General features: G+C 46.9%; 1 protein-coding gene across 2 annotated transcripts in view; it reads left to right on the forward strand.

Moving 5' to 3' along the window:
• The first annotated feature begins 8452 nt into the window (after window positions 1-8452).
• Window positions 8453-19204, forward strand: part of LOC130487435 (protein Aster-B) — a 100879-nt gene continuing 90127 nt past the window's right edge. Inside the window, exon 1 of one of the 2 annotated variants that reach the window (XM_056860930.1) lies at window positions 8453-8524. In XM_056860930.1, the coding sequence (XP_056716908.1) occupies window positions 8490-8524 (35 nt within the window). In that variant the 5' untranslated portion in view covers window positions 8453-8489. The remainder of the gene's footprint in view (window positions 8525-19204) is intronic. The other variant, XM_056860931.1, reaches the window with a different exon arrangement.

Here is a 19204-nt window from a genome sequence, read left to right on the forward strand (position 1 = left end):
TGATCCAGCATGGACTTTCTTATGTTCTTCTCAACATGAGTGGCAGATGATGAGAGGGAAGGCATCTTGGCCATCTTCTGGGCATGGAGTAGGGGTCACAGTGTGTGTGTGTGAGAGAGGTAGTTGTGAATTCCCTGCATTGTGCAGGGGGTTGGACTAGATTATCCCGGTGGTCCCTTCCAATTCTATGATTCCTACTTATTTAAATAGTCAATACAAGCAGAGGGAGAATTCCTCTTCTCCCAGGAAGAGACTGTTGATCTCCTTGAGCACAGTGCAAGACCACTTCATTGCATAGTTAAGGTGTACCTATAAAATGGTTAGCTGTTCCTAGAAATATGTGCAGTTGATAAACATGTGCAGTCATCACATGGGTAAGTCCACCAGAAAGCCCTATAATTGATTAGGTAGAATTGTTGGGTGGGATTAGCAGAGATGTTTTCCCTTCTTTCTTGGTAAACATGTGAGTCTTCCCAGAAGCAGTGTCCAAAGGAAAGAACCTCAAGCTTTTGCCTTCCTGCTCCAAAGTCCACATGGACCCGTTGTAAAGCTTCATTCCGCCTGCTGATCTTATCTAGCTGGCCGGTTCTTCAGATAGCAGGGGCGGTCTTGGACTATTAAGGTCATGCTCTTGGCCTCGGTAAACAGAAGGGAAGGAAGATGGGCTGGATTCATTTCTTTATCTAGGCTTCACAGGTGTTAAGGCACCACACCTTGGATGTGACAGAATATCAGCTGCTGTGTCCAAAGTCCTTAAGTCTCTTGAGGAGAGTCAGTCTGGGTAAGGTCAAACTACTGAGTTGGGAGCCTGAAAACATATACCAAGGATTTAATTGAACCCCAAGTAATACGCAGGCGGTGTCATTTGCAAACATAATGTCCCCACTTTATAGTGAACATATGCTGAAGTTCTTCACCCTGTTCCACCATCCAAGGTTATCATCTTCATGATCGCAAATGAGGGAATCATTTTACGCTACAGAGGTATGAACAAGCTGAATGAGCATGTTGTTAGAGGATTGACCTCCTCTTTTTTTTTGCATTGAACGTTGGTTTGCGTTTGCTGTGGTCCAGATGTGGATGGCAGAAGAGGGTGGAGTGAGGGAAAATGTCTCTTTCTGACCCAGTGCATGCTGGGAGTGGCACAGAAAACTAAAAATAATGTAGAATTACAGGGATGATTTACATGACCGGTTAACCACACAGCAATTTTGCTGGCCAGCAGTGACGTGGATTTTACTGTTATTTTACTCTTGAGGAACAACCTTCAGAAAGTGTTCAGATTTAGAAAATGGGGGGGGGGAGTTGTGTTCATTGGAGCAAGTCCTTATAGCTTCCGAAAAGTGTATGAGGAGGCTCAAATCCCCTTGTAAAGGAATTGGTGGTAATTTAGATACTAAGAAAAAGTTGCCAAAGGGTGATGAACGGAGATAGATAAGTATGGATAAAGGTGTAAGGAAGGTAGTGGGACATGGATGGGTTAAATGTCCTCCACCCATCTCCACTAGAGGTTGTGCCCTGTGAGCTCCACTTTGTAAAAGAGTAACAGCATCTTGGCTTGAAGACATGTTTTGCAGACTCTTGATTAGTGTGTGAATACGAGTTGCCATGCTGGATCAGTAGAAAAGTTCACAAGCAGGGAATGATAGATTCTGGGAGGATGTCCATCACTGGCTACTATTATTGGCAGTGCTCACTGAAATTTTCAATTGTGGTCTTTTATGCATTTTTTATTGTTGTTGTTTTGGTTACATTGTAAGCCACCTCTAGTTCTGCAAAGTAGAAAGGCGGCTGATAAATATTTTAAATAAATAAATACTAGTCTTGAAGACTAAAGGGAACTATCACCATGCTGGAAAGCCAACGTGGTGTAGTGGTTAAGAGCGGTGGTCTCTGATCTGGAGAACCTGGTTTGATTCCCCACTCCGCCACATGAGTGACAGAGGGTAATCTGGCGAACTGGATTGGTTTCTCCACTCCTCCACATGAAGCCAGCTGAGTGACCTTGGGCTAGTCACAGTTCTCTCTGAACTCACTCAGCTCCACCTACCTCACTAGGTGTCTGCTGTGGGGAGAGGAAGGTAAGATGATTGTAAGCCAGTTTGAGGCTCCCTAAAGGTAGAGAAAACCAGGGTATGAAAACCAGCTCTTCTCCTTCTCTTCTTCTTCCTCTTCCTCCCCATTCAAAGGTAGCATACCATTGACTGCTGGGGTGGGACATCAGTGGAAGGACTTGTCCTCTATGCCCTGTTCGTTTTGTCCTCAAGGATAACTGATTGGCCACTATGTGAAACAGGATGCTGCACTAGATGGACCACTGGTCAGATCCAGCAGGGCTCTTCTTATGTTCCTATGTCCACCTGTTCCAGAGGCACACAATGTGGCAACCTACCTGAAACTGGTTTGGGCGTGGCCCTGGTCAATGCCTGGATGGGAGACCCCCTGGGAATCCTGTGTTTGGCTCCTTGAGTTCCAGAAAACTATGATAAAAATTAACAAATAATTCAACTCTGTTCTGCAGAAAGGTTCGCAAACGTGGCATGCTGGCAACATCCATTCTCTGTTGATTGTCCTGAGCATCCGTAATCAGAGGTATATTTTATCTGATTATGGAGATTCCATACCTAAGTGCTACTGATATGCCATGAAAGTATTTAATGTTGCAGCTCCTCCATTTCCTTCTTGGCATTTCCTTATCATGGTATTTCCCTCCCCCCACCCCATTTAACATGGTAGAATCTGGGAGACGTTCCAGATATGCCAAGAGGTTAGACGAGGGCTATCTATCTTTCTGTCAAAGTGATGTACTTTTCTTTTAATCTAAGAACATTTAGAATGGGGTTGCAGCCAGAGCACAGTAGACCAAAGATAAATCATGTCATGAGCGAGGCTGGAAGTAGCAGAACATCTGAACGTGTGTGGTTTTCTTTTTTCAACAATAGGACAGGTTTCATAGAAGATTTCTTGACAAAGACATGTATGTTGCCACATGCACTGTGAATGGTAGCATAGTTCCATTATATGTACCTGCAGATCAAAGAGATGGTGTGATGTACTTGTCTGAGAAGCAAGTGCGAGAAAGCTGCAGTCTGTGGGACCATGACTCAACACCTCCTAAATCAACCGATCAGCTCCCCCCATATCATAGCATTAAATAATACCTTTTTATTGTGCGTGTGTGTTAAGTGCCATCAAATCACTTCCAACTTATGGCCCAATGAATTAATGACCTCCAAAATGCCCTATTGTTAATAGCCTTGCTCAGATCTTGCAAACTGAGGGCCGTGGCTTCCTTGATTGAGTCAACCCATCTCACGTTGGGTCTTCCTCTTTTCCTGCTGCCTTCAACTTTTCCTAGCATTATTGTCTTTTCCAGTGACAATTGCAGATGTTGTCTTCTCATAATATGACCAAAGTACGATAGCCTCAGTTTAGTGATTTTAGCTTCCAGGGCGAGTTCAGGCTTGGTTTGATCTGGAACCCGCTTATTTGTCTTTCTGGTGGTCCATGGTATCCGTAAAACCCTCCTCCGACACTGCATTTCAAAGGAATCAACTTTTTATTAGGACAAACCAAAATACGACCAAACAGAACAATAGTTTTTTGAGTTTCCCAGAACTCATCACCAGGCCGGATGTTTGGTACAAAAAAAAGAAAGAAAAAAAAGAAATTGCAGGGAGTGGGGAATGTCCCTTTTTTCTTTCTTTATGGAAATGCCCCTAGTCTGCAGACTGTAGAACCTTACAGTAGAAGTCAGGATGTATTATACTCTTCATCGGATTACCTGGCGCTGGGTGCAAAACGTTTCAGGATGCACTGACTCATCGGCAGGCGTTTTTAATTCTCTGACAAAACATGGCCATCTTAATGCATTTATTGTGCTTCTCTGTGCCAATTTCCTTTGGCACATCCTGAAATTTGTTTTGCGCCTAACACAATTTAATCCAGTTAAATATGCAGCACATCTTGTACCCACTGTAACCTTCAAATTTGCGGTCTCTTATTTATTTGTTTGTTGGTTTAATTTGTCGCCCATCTTTCTCACTGAGACTCAAGGCAGAAATTTAAAGACAATCTAATAGGAACAGTATAAGACAGCCTGGTGTAGTGGTTAAGAGCGGTGGTTTGGAGTGGTGGACTGTGATCTGGAGAACCGGGTTTGATTCCCCACTCCTCCACACCAGCTACGGAGGCTAATCTGGTGAACTAGATCTGTTTCCCCATTCCTACACATGAAGCCAGCTGGGTGATCTTGGGCTAGTCACAGCTCTCTCAGCCCCACCTACCTCACAGGTTGTCTGCTGTGGGGAGGGGAAGGGAAGGTGATTGTAAGCCGGTTTGATTCTTCCTTAAATGGTAGAGAAAGTCAGCATATAAAAACCAGATCCTCCTCCTCCTCTTCTTCTTCACACAAAATAAGCAATGCAATAAAACAGGATTGCAAAATCAAAAAAGAATGCAATAAAAACAGTCTAAGACATGGAGTATCAAAAGAAATGCAAAAACTGGATTCCAAGAATTAGAACACAATACAGGGAGAACAAGAAAATGTATGCAATAAACAGGGTCATAAACTACGGCCTGTTTACAAAAATGACCATTATGCTCTGAAACATCCCTTCTTTTTTTTGTATCAAACATCCTGCCTGACAAAGAGTGCTGCAGAATTTGAAAGCTTGCACACTGTTTTAGAGTATTTTGGTTTTATTCCTAATTTAAAAATGGTTGATCCCAAATACCTGAGCCACATGGCTCGGCCATACTATTATCTTGGTAGATTCAGAGGATAGCCACATTGATCGGCAGCATAAGAGCTAGATTTGAGTCCAGTAGCAACTTAGAGACCAACAAGATTTTCGAGGGGCTTTGACTCTCAAAAGCTCATACCCCGAAAAAACCCAAGGTTGTAGATGCTGGAAAAGACCCCTACCCAAGACCATGAGGAGCCCCCACCCAGGGAAGATTAAACTGAGCTATATAAACCAACCTGAGTTCGATCCCAACGGAAGTTGGTTTCAGGTAGCTGGCTCAAGGTTGACTCAGCCATCCATCCTTCCGAGGTTGATGAAATGAGTACCCATCCTGCTGGGGCTAAAGGGAAGATGACTGGGGAAGGCACTGGCAAACCACCCCGTAAACAAAGTCTGCCTAGGAAACGTCGGGATGTGACGTCACCCCATAGGTCAGGAATGACCCGGTGCTTGCACAGGGGACCATTACCTTTCTATATAAACCAACAGTCTGACTTGGTAGTAGAAAAGAGCAAGAGTCCAGTAGCACCTTAAAGACTAACAAAAATATTTTCTGGCAGGGTATGAGCTTTCGTGAGCCACAGCTCACTTCTTCAGATACTGAAGAAGTGAGCTGTGGCTCATGAAAGCTCATACCCTGCCAGAAAATATTTTTGTTAGTCTTTAAGGTGCTCACGAAAGCTCATACCCTGCCAGAAAATATTTTTGTTAGTCTTTAAGGTGCTACTAGACTCTTGCTCTTTTCTACTACTGCAGACAGACTAACACGGCTACTCACTGTGAATAGTCTGACTTGGTATAAGACATCATCATATATTTTTGTCTTCTCTGCAATGTACTACTCTTTTTTTTTGGGGCGAACCCAGAGCAAAATCATTCAAAGATGACCTGATTCTGCCTCACTTGTCGCAACTAATTGAGTGTCAGCCCTTAATACAAACTTGTAAAAGGAAGATCTTTAAAAAAAAGCATTGCTGGATGGATCAGATCTGTGGTTGATACGATAAAATTTACTGTTTGTGGCCAAAGGCTGTTGCAATCTGTCATATAAAACCTAGTCATAAACAATAACATCAAAACAGTCTGACCAAAAAATCCTTGTCATTAAATGCATTAAATACCCTGATTAAAAACAGCTTTAGACCGAATTTTCTTGGCTGTTAAGGCAAAGAGCGACACTCTGTAGGAGACAACTGGATTGGCACCTGAAAGGAGAAAGAGCAGCTTCTCTGAACCTGAAAAGAGATTGAGTCCCTTTAGAAGTGCTGTGGTCTATCTGGTCAGCATCCTGTCTCACAGAGTGGCCAACCTGTTACCCTGAAGGGCCAACCATCGTGTAGTGGAGAGCCAGCGTTGTGTAATGGTTAAGAGCGGTGGTTTGGAGTGGTGGAGTCTGATCTGGAGAACTGGGTTTGATTCCCCACTCCTCCACATGAGGGGTGGAGGCTAATCTGGTGAACTGGATTTGTTTCCCCGCTCCTCCACACGAAGCCAGCTCGGTGACCTTGGGCTAGTCACAGTTCTCTTAGAGCTCTCTCAGCCCCACCTACCTCACAGGGTGTCTGTTGTGGGGAGGGGAAGGGAAAGGTGATTGTAAGCCGGTTTGATTCTTCCTTAAGTGGTAGAGAAAGTATGCATTTAAAAACTAACTCTTCTTCTAATATTGTTAATCTATTATTAATACTGTCGAAGGCTTATTATTACGGTAATAAGGAGTATTAATAATACTCTTAATCTATCTTTAATTTCATTGCCTTTTACTTATATATGGAGCTGATTCTGTATCGAAATAAGTATTGATTAATTGATAGTTCCCCTCTAAAACCATCTATGCTTGGGGTCATCGCTACATCCTCTGGCAGGTGGAGGGGCAAAAAGATGAACTAGGACACGGCTTTCTTTGAGCTGCTCTAGGTCTATTTCCAGGCAGTTAGTGTATTATTGTACACCCAGGGAAATGGAGTAACTCAGAAAGCTCCCATTCCGCGTTGAGTCCCAGTAGTGCAGTGGTTCCCAACCTTTTTTTGACCAGGGACCACTAGGACTTTTTTGTTCGGTGCAGGGACCCCAAGGTTCAAAATAAAAATTCCAAGAATTTTAAAATAAACTTTAATCATAACTGTTAGTTAAACATTAAACTTAGAATAATATTTGAATATATATATATTTATAATAGAGAACTTTTAATTGAAAATATTAATTTATTATGGGTTTATAACTTTCTTTCGCGGACCTTAATTTAGTTCTCACGGACCCCTGGGGGTCCACAGACCCCTGGTTGGGAACGAGTGCAGTAGTGAGAAAGGCGGACTAGAAATAACATAAAATAAAATAAAAGCTCCAAAACATTTTTGCAGGATTGGAAACTGACCCCCTGCACACGCACACCCCTTAGCAACCTCCTAGCGACCTTTTGGTGCAGACGGCGTGGAGCTGGGGAGGGACCGGACCTGCCGGACAGAACCGCTCGCCCCTGGTCCCCTGGGGGAAACTCGGCGCTGATTGGCTGCCTGGGATGCAGGCACAAAAGCCCATCTTTTGAATGAGTCAGCAGGCAGGCAGGCCAAGGAGGAAGCGTGCAGGGGAGGCGTCGGGCTGCTGGGCGAGGCTGCGCCGCTCGCCCTCCTGGCCGGCTGGAAAGAAAAAATCCCGGGCACGACGGAGCAGGAACGGAGAGAAGAAGCCGCCAGGTGGGAAAGCAGAGGCGGAGCAGCTCTTCCCTCTGGTCAAGGGCCGGCCGGGGCTGTCCGTTTGGCATCCTCGCTAGGGGTTTTGGCCCCGAAGGACCCCGCTGGGAATTGGCCCCCTTGACGGCCCAGATCCCCCTTGGCCTTGGGGTCCAGGGCTGCTCCTGCGTGCCTGGAGGATGGCGGCGGGAGAGACAGCTGCTGGAGAGAGCGGGGAGCAGCCGGCTGGGAAGCCACTCTTAATCCCGGTCATGAGCATCGGATCCTGATCGCCGGTCGCTTCCAAATCCCTTTTGGTCCCGGTCCAGGATTCCTCTTTTAATCCCCCTGGATTTTTGCAGGAGAGGTTTTTTTTTTTTTGGGGGGGGTTGTGTGTATCTGTGGTCCCCCCCCCCCCACACACACACCCTTTAGCTCCTCACCCTGCGGCGGCAGCGAACAACAACAGCAACTTTGCTGGGAGAAACCCGCCCCGCAGCTGCGTCTGGCGCGCCTGGACCATTCCGGCTCCCACGAGGAAGGGCATTAGCCAGAAGCCAACCGAGGCCGGATCTGCAGGGTTCTGCGATCCTTTTCCGGATCGGTTTTGCCTGGGTCTTGCCCTTTGGGGTCGCAGCTCAGGTGCCTTCTTGAGAACGCAAACTCAAAACGAAGAGAAGCCCACCTTTGTTTCTAGAGCCGCAACCGTGGTGACTTCGCATCTCTCCCTAAGAGGAGCCCCCCTCCGGTCTCCGCTCTTTGCACCTCCGAAGTGCAAAGTGCCTGGATTTCTTTTCCTGGCGGGTTTGGCAACCTCTTCCCCCTGGCCCTCCTCCCCTCTTTTTTTGTATTTTTTTTTTTAAGGGGAAAGGGCTGATTGGATTTCTGCAGGGTTGTTTTTTTCCTTTGGGAACCCAAACAGTTTGCAGCCCTTGAAAGAGAGATCGCCTGTCAGCATCCGCTGTGCGTTTCTGCTGGGTTTTTTCTTCTTCTCCTTCTCCCTTTACGCTACACTTGCTTCCTGACCCGTTTGAAGTCTGTGTCTGTGAATTCTGGGGGATAAAATGGCAGCATGTGTAACCTCAGTGCGCCATGCACCATAACAAGGTCAGCCTTTGAAACCACTGTATACTAAACACCCCCCCCCAGTTGTTTCAGGTCCCCGGCTTGCCCCCTCCCTCCCTTCCGCACACTTTGAACTGTGCACTTCTTGGACTTTGTTCAGTGCCTGCATCTCTCCCCCTTTAACCCCCCCTGCAAAAGCCATCTGCATTACCCCTTGCTGCTGCACCATCCCGCTGCCCTTCCCCCTGCCCGTTTTTGAAATGTAATGTTTTGATTCCTTCCTCAGCTGAAAAGTCACCGGGGTGGGGCTTCATCCAAGTTCTGTGCATCTGTAATGTGCATGCGCTCTTCTCTGGGTAGAGAGATGACTGGGCCGAAATGTCTTAAGAAGGCTCCAAATCCACTTCCGTCGTCATTTGGCAGAAAGAGGATGTGTCCTGAGCGCTGATTTCGCACCTCTCCTTTCGCCTGGCCCTGAATGGCCCCTTTGACATGCACAGCAGGTGGGGCAAAGTATGGGGTTACCTTCTCTGCTTGCCTGGATCTACACAATGGTCAGTTGGGGGGCAGCTGACAATGCCGCTTTGGGTTGGGGAAATAGCGCTGCTTGGGAGGGGATTGTTTCTGGCCAGCCCTGTTAACAGATGTAAAGAGAGAGGGAAGGAAATAGGAAGTTGTTTGGGTGTGGGGGGCGGGTAATTTGGTCAAAACTGGGTTGGGGGAGCATGCAGCTGGGCCACACCCAGAGCCCCCCAGAAGGTAAACTGAGTGGTTCTTAACCTTTGGTGCACTAGCACCTGCAGAGTATACAGCGTTCCCACTGGATATCCCCCAAGCCACAAGTAACAAATTAGGACATCTAATGAGTACTTCAGACAAGGCATGTTCATGATGTGTGCACACTATACACAGAGCTCAGGCATATGTTCGAGGAGGCTCTTGTGGCCGATGGCCATCAGCCAAGTCTTAAAGGTCGGGTTGCTCTTTGTTGTGTGTCACTTCTTAAGGGCCTGGGGGAGAAACTGAGGATCCTGGGATTTTATTTGTGTGGTGGAACGAACAATACCATCCGTCCTTTTCTGTTGTTTGCCAGAAGTCATTGTGAGCTGCGATCAAAGGTTGCCTAAAACCCCTGAATGTCACCCATTTGCCCCCAAAAGTTCTGAAAGCCCGAGAGTGGAAGGTTGCCCTGGGTAAAAAATAAAAATAAAAGTCAGTGGATTAATTAACAATTTACCAAGAAAGAATATTAGGACTATGAGTGTGTGTGTATATGGCCCGTGCTGACCCAATCTCGTCAGATCTCAGAAGCTAAGGAGTGGTTAGTGCTTGGATGGGAGACCACCAAGGAAGTCCAGGGCTGCTACACAGAGGCAGGCAACGGCCAACCACCTCTGTATGTCTCTTGCCCTGACCTAGATGGCCTAGGCTAACCTGGTCTTGTCAGATCTTAGTACTTGGATGGGAGACCACCAAGGAAGACCAGGGTTTCTTTACAGAGGAAGGTAACAGCAAATCATCTCTGTCCATCACTTTCACACGAACACATAAAGCTCCCTTATACTGAATCAGACCCATGGTCCATCAAAATCAGTATTGTCTACTCAAACCAGCAGCAGCTCTCCAGGGTCTCAGGTTTTACATCACCTACTTGCCTAGTCCCTTTAACTGGAGATGTCAGGGATTGAACCTGGGACCTTCTGCATGCCAAGCAGATGCTCTACAAACTGAGCCCAGCCCCCCCCTCTTGAAAACCCTATGGGGTCACCACAAATCAGCTGTGACTTGATGGCACTTTCCACAACTATACATAGATAGATTCAATATGTTCCACCTGGAGTGCATCTAGTCTCAGTTACCATGCTCTCGTGCCTAGAGCTACAGCTTCCATCATGCACTGCTGATTAAATCCTCACGGGCTTCCTCAGCTGCTCCTTTGCACAGCATCAGCTTGTCTTATGAGAAAGGGCTAAGTAGAGAGAGGATCCAAAATGTGGTTGCAAATGCACCTTAAATGACAGCAGACATCCAAGGCTGCAGTTCACTGCTTCAGAGAAGAATCAGAAATTTATGCATTTCTTCCAGAGTTCACTTCTTGCCCTGTTATGATACATGCCTTCCTGGTAGCCCTTCTTCTGCCCTACTGCGTTCTCCTTAGGCTCTGTTTTCTTTTTCTGATTTCTTCTTCTTTTAAAATCTCTTAAGTTCATTCTTGTTTGCTCTCTATGCAGAGACGACTGGATTCTACCTGGTTACTGGCACTTTAGGCAAAATGCCCTTCTATCATCCCAACCTTCCCCTCTATTCTGCGGATTACTTTCTGTTGTCCTGCAGCCTTCTTTGTGCTATGACTGAGTAAGCAGTGCTTTATCCACCATCGTCTAGGGCAGCAGTTCCCAAACCTTTTGAGTCATGAAACACTTTTCAGGAGAGAAATTCATCACGGAGCCCAAATTTTCAGCTAGCAGCTAAATACTAAACTGAATGACAGTAGTATTTTTCTTTCCAAGCTCTTCACGGAGCACTAAGAGATGTTTCGCGGAGCACTAAGTGGTCCGTAGAACACAGTTTAGGAACCATTGGTCTAGGGTGAAACTTGAAGCTACCGTTGGTTGTTATGAGGTTAATAAGATTGGCCAGTATCTGGGAATGCTGTGGTAACAGGGCCCAAGACTCTCTCCAGCAGCGAGGGCCATTTCTCCTTATTGGTGGTGGAAAGTGCCGTCAAGTCACAGCTGACTTATGGTGACCCCGTAGGGCTTCTAAGAGAAGAGACGTTCGGAGATGGTTTGCCATGGCCTGCCTCTGCGTGGGCTGAGAGAGTTCTGAGAGAACCGCGACTGGCCCAAGGTCATCCAGCAGGCATCATGTGTAGGAGTGAGGAATGAAACCCAGTTTTCCAGATTAGAGTCCGCCGCTCTTAACCACTACACCTTGCTGTCCCTCTTTCTCCTTATTAGAGCAGAAGAAACAGATAAAACGAAGTATTTTTTCACACAACTCATAGTTAAATTGTGGAACTCCCTGCCCCAGGATGTGGTGATGGCTGCCAGCTTAAGAGGGGAGTGGACATATTCATGGAGGAGAGGGGTATTCATGGTTATTAGTTAGAATGGATACTAGTCATGCTGCATACCTATTCTCTCTAGTATTAGAGGAGCATGCCTATTATTTTGCGTGCGATGGAACACAGGCAGGATGGTGCTGCTGCAGTCGTCTTGTTTGTGGCTTCCTAGAGGCACCTGGTTGGCCACTGTGTGAACAGACTGCTGGACTTGATGGGCCTTGGTCTGATCCAGCAGGGCCTTTCTTATGTTCTTAAGGAAACGTGTGATTGTCCTTTGGTTAACACCATATTCTGATTATATACTCTAGCAACCATAATTGTGTTTTTTTTTCTGAATATGCCCATCTCTCCCCTTGTATGGTCACGGCGCATTGGCCACATAATATTAGGATGCGCCAACCTGTCTCGAACTCCTCAGAAGGGGACCAGGTGTCCTGAAAACTTGCTGAACAGTTTGAACACAGATAACGCACACTTATTTTGTAGTAGAAAAGAGCAAGAGTCCAGTAGCACCTTAAATACTAACAAAATTTCTGGCATGGGGCGTATGTGACCTTATTCTCCAATATTTTCACTTTAAACCAGCTGTGGAGACCCTCAAACCAGATGGAAGGAGTGGTGCTCAGAGAAAAGATTTAACTTTCTCAATGTCATTTCTGTTATTAGACCAAACAGTGGAAAAGGGCAGATACCTCTATCATACCTGTCATTCTACTATTCCAATTACAGCTTTGGAGGGACATTTGAAGTAGGACAAACAGAGCAGAAGATGTAAAACATACATTCTTCTTCTTCTTCCTCCTCCTCCTCCTTCCTGCCTGAGTATACGTGACTAAACTCCTTAGCACACTTTAAACTAGTGGCTATGATGGAGTTAAAGAAGGGTAAAAAGGTAAAGGTCCCCTGTGCAAGCACCGGGTCATTCCTGACCCATGGGGTGACATCACATCCCGACATTTACTAGGCAGACTTTGTTTTACGGGGTGGTTTGCCAGTGCCTTCCCCAGTCATCTTCCCTTTACCCCCAGCAAGATGGGTGCTTATTTTACTGACCTCGGAAGGATGGAAGGCTGAGTCAACCTTGAGCTGGCTGCCTGAAACCAACTCAGGTCATGAGAAGAACCTGGACTGTAGTACTGCAGCTTACCACTCTTCACCACGGGGCTTTTAAGGGTAAAGGGTTAAGATTTCCCCAGTTTTTCAGCCAGTGAAAAAAGGGTTGAAAATGGTCTTAGTGATGGTGAAGATAGCACTAAGGGTCAATAGTTATTCAAACAGATTATTCTGGGTCATACAAATGTGTTTTTGATTATGTGCCTTCATAGCTCAGGGCCATTTAGCTAGAAACCTTCAGCACTGATTCACTGGCACTCCACTGCTCCTGCACATGCGGAGACGCCGCTTGCTCTTCTCTCTGATAGGTTGCTGCTTCCCCCTCGCCAAGTTGCCCATGATTGCCAATGTGTTATCTCTAGCTGCTCATTCAAATAATTCTATGTAACATGTATATAATATTTTCGAACATTCAGAGCGTTTAATATTATCTCAGCAATCTCTGCACCAAACCTATACATTACAGATGAGTATTCTCATATTGCAGATGTTGTGCTAAGGCCAGCTAATGACTTCACGGATGAAGCAAGATTCAAATCAGGGACTGCTTGGCTCAAAGCCCGAACTCTTTGTGTTAGCCATGGTACTCCACCTGCTCTCTCGCTCTCTCTCTTGAGAGAGAGAGAGAGAGATTTGCAATTATCTACTCTTGGTAACGTAACCAAGGACCTAAATGCCAGGAGTGTATTAGTACAACCCTTAAGCTTTTTTTTCTTTTTCTTTTTGTGCTCTGTGCTTACACACCTCTTGCAGTGTAGTCAGGCTTCTGTTTTTCTCTACAAACTTTGTGTGCCCGTCAGGGTTCAGTTGCCTAGTTCCATAAATAAATGTTAGTCTTGCTCACTCATTAACACACAAAACATACTCTGTTGAACAAAAACCCACAGGACAAGGGTCACACAAACATACTTCTCTCCACAGTCTCATGGATTTTTGGGGGTTTGGGTTGAGATGGCGATAACATTTGCATGTCATGCGTTACATAAAGGCAGTCATATGCTCATGCAGTAGGGTTGCCAACCTCCTGGTAGTAGCTGGAGATCTCCTGCTATTACAACTGATCTCCAGCCGACAGAGATCAGTTCACTTGAAGAAAATGGCCGCTTTGGCAATTGGGCTCTACAGCATTGAAGTCCCTCCCCAAACTCCGACCTTCTCAGGCTCCGCCCCAAAAATCTCCCACCGGTGGCAAAGAGGGACCTGGCAACCCTAACGTGCGGATAGGCTGTCGTGTGTGTGTGTTTGTAACCCGCAATTATAACACAGATGTGTGAATGCTTGCACTATATGGTTTTGTCCAGCGGAAGGCACCTTTTGTGAATGTAGAATTATGGGGGCTTCCACCTGCTGCATCGCACTGTTCGGTCGGCGCGCTCTGTGAATCTGTAAAGAGGTAACTCCGTCAGTGGACCAGAGGTTTTACAAAGCATGTAAGTAAAAGGTAGACCCCTGTCCTCTAACCTAAACTGAGATTGTGGGAGAGAAATGTGGAGCAACGGCTAGCAAATTATGCTGCGTGTTTTTAGGCTTTGATTGAAGCATGGAGTGGGAGCTAAGGAGGGGTTTTAAAGAGAGATTGAAAGGGGGGAAATGAGATGCCGGAAGCCGTGCCTCTTAATCTTGTGTGTGTGTTTGTGTGTGTGTGTGTGTGTGTGTGAAAGAGAGAGGAGTGCTTTTGTTTCTGCTGCCCGCCATCCTCCCAGGCGAAGGATGGGTTATGCTTCTCCACTTTTCCCTGAGTGCGCTGCCCTTCCGGTCAGTTAAACCCATCTGTTTCTGGGGCTGACAGTTCAGAGGAAGCGGGCTGATTTACTGTAGTAAAGTAGGCCAGGAAAAGAGAACTGCAGTCACTGTGAACGGAGAGAGAGACGCCGTCCCTGCTGAGCAGGAAACCTCGAATGATGAATGGGCCTGCATGAAGTCATCCTGGCTCCTCCAATCACGAGGCCTGGCTGGCTCCGAAAGGCAGGGGCCTCCTCTGCAGATAAAGATGCACGGTTTACCTTAGATGATGACTGGACGTTTTCTGGGCCAGGGCAGTGCAGGTGGAACCGAATTCTCAGGGAAGGCCCTGTCTTTTTGCAAGTGGGCTTTTTGTGGTGGGTGAGGTGAGTGCCTTTCTCCCCGCTCCCCCCCAGAGTGTGAATGATGACAACCTGGCCGCCTTCCATCCTGCGCCTCTGGTTAAGAGCATCTCTGGATTCTCCCTGCACTTCCACCCATGTTCCCAGCATCTCTCTGGCTTTTCCTTTGCACTCCTTCCCCTTCAAAAGCTTCCCTCCTCTCCGTTGCTGTTCGCCTCTCTCAAACGCCTCTCCCAAGAGCACACTGCTCGGCCACCCTGCTCCCGTTTCTTCCCACATTTCCCCTATATTTTTCTAAAGTTTCATTGCTGGGGAATGCCTGGCGTTGACCTGCCTTCCCCGCAAAAGGAAGGCAGGCCGTATGCCCTTTCCCCAAAGAGGCTGGAGACGTGAAGGACTAGGAGGGCAGCTCTCTTCCTTGGCAGCATGCGGAACCTTTGCTCATCGCGAGGGAAGGGCTGAGAAACTGCGTCTCCTCCTGAGACGGCTTCTCAGACTCCTGCTACGCACCTCGACCTGGATCGGATCACCGGAGCTTACGGGTCCCTTGCCGGGGTACGGGGTCCTCCGTGGCCCTCGCTGGGAGTTGCTGAATGGATGGGGGTGGGGAGCCGCTTCCTCCCTCTTCCCCTCCTCCAGCTCTTCATCCACCTATAGAATTGTTTGCCTTCTCCTCTACCACCACCTCATGTTTTATTTTCCCTTCTTTCCCCCCCTCCCCACCCCTCTCCTTCTCAATGATCTTGTTGACTGATAGGCCAAGCAGACAATATGGAGGCGTCTGATATGGCGACAGCAAAGGTAGGATGGAAATGCTGCCGGCCTCATTGTGCGTAAGTGGCTTCGCTTGGCAAATTCTTCCTTTTCATGTGTTAATTTTTTTTTTTTGCTTTCTGTGTTCCTTTCCCTGAAAGCTGTGCTGGAGCTGGAAGGTGCAGCCAGTTAGGATCAAGGTCAGAGAGGGTATTACCTCTGTTCCCACTCCAGAGGGAAGAATGATAAACTCTTCCATCTTTGTCCCCTGCTGAAAGCTGGACAATGAAGAAAGCGGATAGGAAGAAAGTTGATTCCTTTGAAATGTGGTGTTGAAGGAGAATGTTCCAGATACCGTGGACTTCAAAAAACAAAACAAAACAAACAAACAAACAAAAACAAAAAACAAATCAATGGGTTATAGATCAAGCCTGAACTGACCCTAGAAGCTAAAATGAAAAAACTGGGGCTGTCGTGCTTTGGTCACATTATGAGAAGACAAGAGTCATTAGAAAAAGACGGTCATTCTAGGAAAAATTGAAGGCAGCAGGAAAAGAGGAAGACCCAATAAGAGACGGATTGACTCAATAAAGGAAGCCACAGCCCTCAGTTGGCAAGACCTGAGCAAGGCCGTTAAGGATAGGACGTCTTGGAGGACATTGATTCATTGGGTCGCCATGAGTCGGAAGTGACTTGATGGCACTTAACACATGCACTTGGATATTTCCCCATCTTCTACAGTGCTGTAGACCTTGATGCAGGGAGGACCTGGCAAGAGTGTCCCTCACCCACGCCTTCCTGCCCTTGACTTTACTTAGGCTGTTGCAACTGTTTCCGTGCATTTGCATGCTGTTAGACAGTGGTTCTCCACCTTTTTGGAATGGTGACCCATATTGACCCACCCAGGTCTGGCCCAATGCGAGTTTTTTTTTTTTTTTTGAGAAACAGGGACTTCTTGGATTGCCAACCTATTTGGTCACAATATAGCAGCGGAGCACTAGAGGGCGAATTTGAGGAAGAATCCCCATACTAGGGAAATTTATTTGCACCTTAGAAATGGCTTTTGAGAGAATGTCTAAGCATGACCCTCCTCCCCAGATAGGAGGGTGTGCAGGGAAGGTGGGCTCTGCCTCCAATCAGCATGTTATTTACATACTGTGGAGAAGCATCTGAGTTTACAGATTTGGTTTAATTCCAGAGGGGCAGCTGTGTCAATTTGCTCCGCTGTAGCAAAATTGCACAGAGGTCCAGTGGCTCCTTGAGGACTAGCAACATTTGAGAGAGAGAGAGAGAGAGAGAAGTGTTGAAGTTATTGTAAAGAAGGTGCTCCATCAACTATTGTCCACCCTAATTTGGGTGAATCTCCCATGCCAGCTTCAGCCTGATGGGAGCCGTTTCCTTCAGATGAGACTTGGAAAAAGTCTTTGCCACATAATGCCAACAGCAGGTTATGGGCCTCTCTGTTACTCTTAATGCTTTGAGACATGCAGTGGGTCCTGAGTTCAAGTGCAGTTGGCATTTATAGGCAGGGCTGCCAGATTTTGTACAGCTCCTGCTCCATTCCTTTCAATGTGCCACACAGAAATCCACCACTGGAAGCTTTTTCTACCACCTGTCTTAATGCTGGGTGGTGGTGGGGATATTGTTGTATTACTTTCTGCGTGTCATGGTAGAAAGCGCCATCCAGTCATAGCCAATTTATGGTGACCTCATGTGGTTTTCAAGGCAAGAGACGTTCAGAGGTTGTTTGCCATTGCCTGCCTCTACGTAGCGACCCTGGGCTTCCTTGGTGGTCTCCCATCTGAGTACTAACCAGGGCTGACCCTGCTTAGCTTCCAAGACCTGATGAGATTGGGCTAGGCTGAACTGGATCAGGGCCTGTGCATGTAATTTCCGCCCCATCACGTTGCAGCCGAGTTATGGTGACCCTGTAGAGCTTTCACGACAAGAGACGTTCAGAGGTTGTTTGCCATTGCCTGCCTCTGCATAGCAACCCTGGTATTCCTCGATGGTCTCCCATCCAAATACGGACCAGGGCTGACTCTGCTTAGCTTCCAAGATCTGATGAGATGGGGCTAGCCTGGGCCATCCAGGTCAGGGCTCTGCATGTCATACTGCTACTAAAGTCACAAACGTCGGACCATTTCAAGATGGGCTAGAGTCAGGGATCACAGCTGTTGTTTGGTCCTCAGGAACAAGAGAAGGAGAAAAGTCACTAAAATGGTATCTCCTAGTAGCCTCATGCCTGGTTAAGGGCTGATGCATTTTAAAAGAGCCTGGCTAAGCCCTCTGCTCACAAAGCCAGTGTGGTGTAGCAGTTAAGAGCGGTGGTTTGAAGCAGAGGACTCTGATCTGGAGAACCGGGTTTGATTCCCCAGTCCCACTCCTCCACATGAGCGGCGGAGGCTAATTGGTGAACTGGATTTGTTTCCCCGCTCCTCCACATGAAACCATCTGGGTGACCTTGGGCTAGTCACAGCTCTCTTAGAGCTCTCTCAGCCCCACCTACCTCACAAGGGGTCTGCTGTGGGGAGAGGAAGGGAAGGTGATTGTAAGCCGATTTGATCCTTCCTTAAGTGGTAGAGAAAGTGGGCATATAAAATCCAACTCTTCTCCTCCTTCTTCTCCCCCTTCTCCTTCTATTTTAGTTTTCAGGCTCTCGGCAACAAGAGATTTATCTCCAACACACTTTGATTGTGGATTCCAAGAGCACATTTTTTTGCAAAGCAGAGTTTTGCCTGAGATGTTGGGACTGTACATGTGTGCCTTCTCGCACCTTTTCCCCCCACTAGATGTATTTGTCCACTGTTTTCTATTCCCGCCATAAAACACTTAGCTTTTGTTTTTTCTTTCCACTCTATGGGCCTTGGGATTATTCTGGTTTGTTTTTCCCAGTTGGCCCTTTGCTTGTGGCTCATTATAAGTATTTTATGGGCTCACATCTCAGGGCAGAGAGAGCATTTCTTTAGCGATGATCTCTGACATTGCTTCCCTTTACAGAATTCCCAAATGGGCAGGTGGCTGCCTGGTTTACAGCTCAGCTCCTTTGCAGTCTCCCAAAGTGGAAAGTGCCAGCGCTCTGCTTCTCACGAAGGGAGGCTGTGCATTGTGTGCTCAAGCCAGATGGAAGCCCACCCTTATTGTGTGTAATTATACTTAGTGCAGTAATAATAAGCATCTCCGTGGTGCTTTTGACTGTTCCGAGCTCTTCATAGTCAGCCTTGTAAGGTAGGCTAATATTATCACCATACCATAGAACGGTGGGTGGGCAGAACCGAGAAGTCGCTTGCTGAAAGATTCCCAGTAGCTGGGTGTTTGGGTTCACTGGCTTGCGGCTCAGTCAGTTGGCTTATTCTGTACCAGCTCTGTAGTATAAAAAATTACAGGCAAGTGCTGAACCAAGACTGTGAGAGAGCCCCATGCACATGCAACACAAGCAGCCATGAAAATAAACATCCTGTGTGTGGCATCTGGCAGTCCTTCTCCTCCTCCCCGGATTCCTTATTCAATATTTTGAAGCATCTCTCTCGGCATATTCTGTCTTTGGAGCAGAATTTGCGGCTTCTACCGACTGCATCCTCTGCCTTTTATACATGGCTGTTTCATTCGCTGTCACCCCTCCGACGACTTCGGGTCGTTGTCTGGATTATGCATCCCATTTCTGGCCATCAGAGGTCGCCTTGCCCTCCCCCTGCGTTTTCAAAT

Source organism: Euleptes europaea, chromosome 14 (genome assembly GCF_029931775.1).
Source record: "Euleptes europaea isolate rEulEur1 chromosome 14, rEulEur1.hap1, whole genome shotgun sequence".
Lineage (NCBI taxonomy): Eukaryota > Metazoa > Chordata > Lepidosauria > Squamata > Sphaerodactylidae > Euleptes > Euleptes europaea.